Source organism: Poecilia reticulata, linkage group LG20 (assembly GCF_000633615.1).
Source record: "Poecilia reticulata strain Guanapo linkage group LG20, Guppy_female_1.0+MT, whole genome shotgun sequence".
NCBI lineage: Eukaryota > Metazoa > Chordata > Actinopteri > Cyprinodontiformes > Poeciliidae > Poecilia > Poecilia reticulata.
The window spans coordinates 335,077-337,301 of NC_024350.1; the positions used below are offsets into that span (position 1 = coordinate 335,077).

Here is a 2,225-nt window from a genome sequence, read left to right on the forward strand (position 1 = left end):
GAAGGCAGCACAGAGCTGCACCACCAGAAACTCACAGAAACACTGAAGAGAAGAAGAGCTATGATTAATGTAGTTACAGTTCTATCCATGTTTTAATGTTGCAGAGCTCAGTCGTTTGCAAATAGTTCAAAGTTTAAACTGGCATGTTGTACAACTTTTATCTGCTCATTTGTGGAATATTTAACAACTAGAAAATGGCAAAGAATAAGAATATATTCTCCACTCTGACTGGCTGCTGTTAGACCTACAGATTTTAACTTGAATGTTCATTACATTTTTCGTAGACGCCTGTGAAAATATTTTCTATTCCCATGACTTTTTTGTTCTCTGGGAAATTATTTTTAATGATAAATACAGAAACAAGCATAAAAATTTAAACATCTACAATAGTGATAGTAATATTAATGATAAAATAATAGTCAGTGCAAAGTAGCCTATACATTCTTTGGTGGGGGCGGTGAGGGACTTGGATGAAGGCTGGGGGGGCGCTGGGCTGAAACAGGTTGAGAAACACTGTGTTAGGGGTTTTACTTGGCCCAAGCAAACAAATACTGTACCTAGACAAGGACTGAGGAAGGTAAATTTAAGAACATATACACATGTTGTGGCTTTTTTATGTTTTGTGCATAAAAATTTTGTTGTTCACATTTTACAGTCTGACAATTTCATTAAGCACAATGAAGCTGGGGTCAGCAGCAGTTTGTGAAATGCTACAAACTGGGAAAGGGTCTCCCAGCTTGTAACTGTAAGACACTACTATATTAATGCTAAAGTAAAGATTAAAGTAAAGAGATGTGCTGCATTCATCTTCGTAGCAAATGCCTTTAGCAAATACACACTATTAATTGTTACTGAATGGTGTCTGTACTACATCAGTGATACTATGCTATGCTGGGACTATTTGTTTTGTACAAATGGATATCGACAGATTTTCTAGACTTACAACAATTTAACATCAGCACCGAAGCCAAAGTCAAAGGAAACATGAAGAAAAAAGATCCCGCATATGTCAGGTGCACTGAACAGACGTGGATGACAGATTCCCTCAGAGATAAGGCCCTTCTGCGTGTTAACCACATGGTATGTGCAGGGAAATGAAAACAGGCTCTGCCTTTTATCCCATCTACTGTCTTTTTACGGGTGATTGAACAAAGTATTTTGAATCCCAGCACAGCCATGTTTGATGAACATCTCAAATAATTTGCATTTACCCTTTAACGCGTAGTGCATGCCACCGATTCCACTGTAAAGCTCCAACACTCGCAGACTTTCCATGGCTTCTTTTCGAGATGGGTCTTCTTCTGTTGATGTATCGTGGCGGTTAACAACCAGAATAAAGGCGCATTACTGCCATCTACTGGGCACGAGTTTCGGCTAGTTTATGGACAGATTCATTTCCGTATATCTATGTTCTTTAAAGATTAATGAAAAAAACGAACCAATGAAAGCCGTCATTGATCCGGTTTTACCAGTGACATGGGGTCAGGAGAGGCATAATGGAAAAATATAATGATAAAATAATTTATATTGCTATGTTCACCCTGTGGTTTGTACTGTAAAGTATTTATTTTTTATTTACCTTAACCAATTTTTATTTATTTATTTATTTATTTATTTATTTATTTATTTTCAAAATCGCTGAATTTTCGCATTTTCCCATTCAAATGCTCGGAAGCGAAGCTGGTGAGGCAGCAGGAAGCTGAGGCTCACCTTGGACTGCCCAACCTCTCCTAACTGCACTGGCTGCCACTCGATGAGAGAATGATCCTCCTGTCTGTACGTCACCAATGAAATGGTTAAAAAACATTCTTTGTTGGTATGAAATTTGTGCAACGCATGTAAATGCAGTGACATGCGGTGAGGTGCAAAGCTGGTGAGGCACTGACTTAATCATAATCAGATATACAAATATAGATCCATGTTATTGTTTACATAAGGAAATTTCGCGCGTGCGGACAACGCTGGAGGGCAAAAAGACAATTCTTTTACATGCCCTCCATAGCCGCGCTGCCGCCGTAGAATAATTCTGTTAACTCAATGAAACTTGGAAATGTAGATAGTTTCGTGCTATGCTCCACAGCAAAGGCAAAAACCGTTCAAATTTTTGCCTTTGCTGTGGACAGTAACAGCGAGCTAGCCACATGGAGCTAGCCACACATGGAGCTAGCCACACATGGAGCTAGCCACATGGAGCTAGCCACACATGGAGCTAGCCACATGGAGCT

The 2,225-nt window shown here is 39.4% G+C and overlaps 1 protein-coding gene across 2 annotated transcripts in view; it reads right to left on the reverse strand.

Moving 5' to 3' along the window:
* Positions 1-1,319, reverse strand: part of trdmt1 (tRNA aspartic acid methyltransferase 1) — a 46,068-nt gene extending 44,749 nt beyond the window's left edge. For both annotated transcript variants that reach the window (XM_008438256.2, XM_008438255.2), the window contains exon 1: positions 1,212-1,319. In XM_008438256.2, coding sequence (XP_008436478.1) covers positions 1,212-1,275 — 64 coding nt within the window. In that variant the 5' untranslated portion in view covers positions 1,276-1,319. The remainder of the gene's footprint in view (positions 1-1,211) is intronic.
* Between the last annotated feature and the right edge of the window lie 906 nt (positions 1,320-2,225).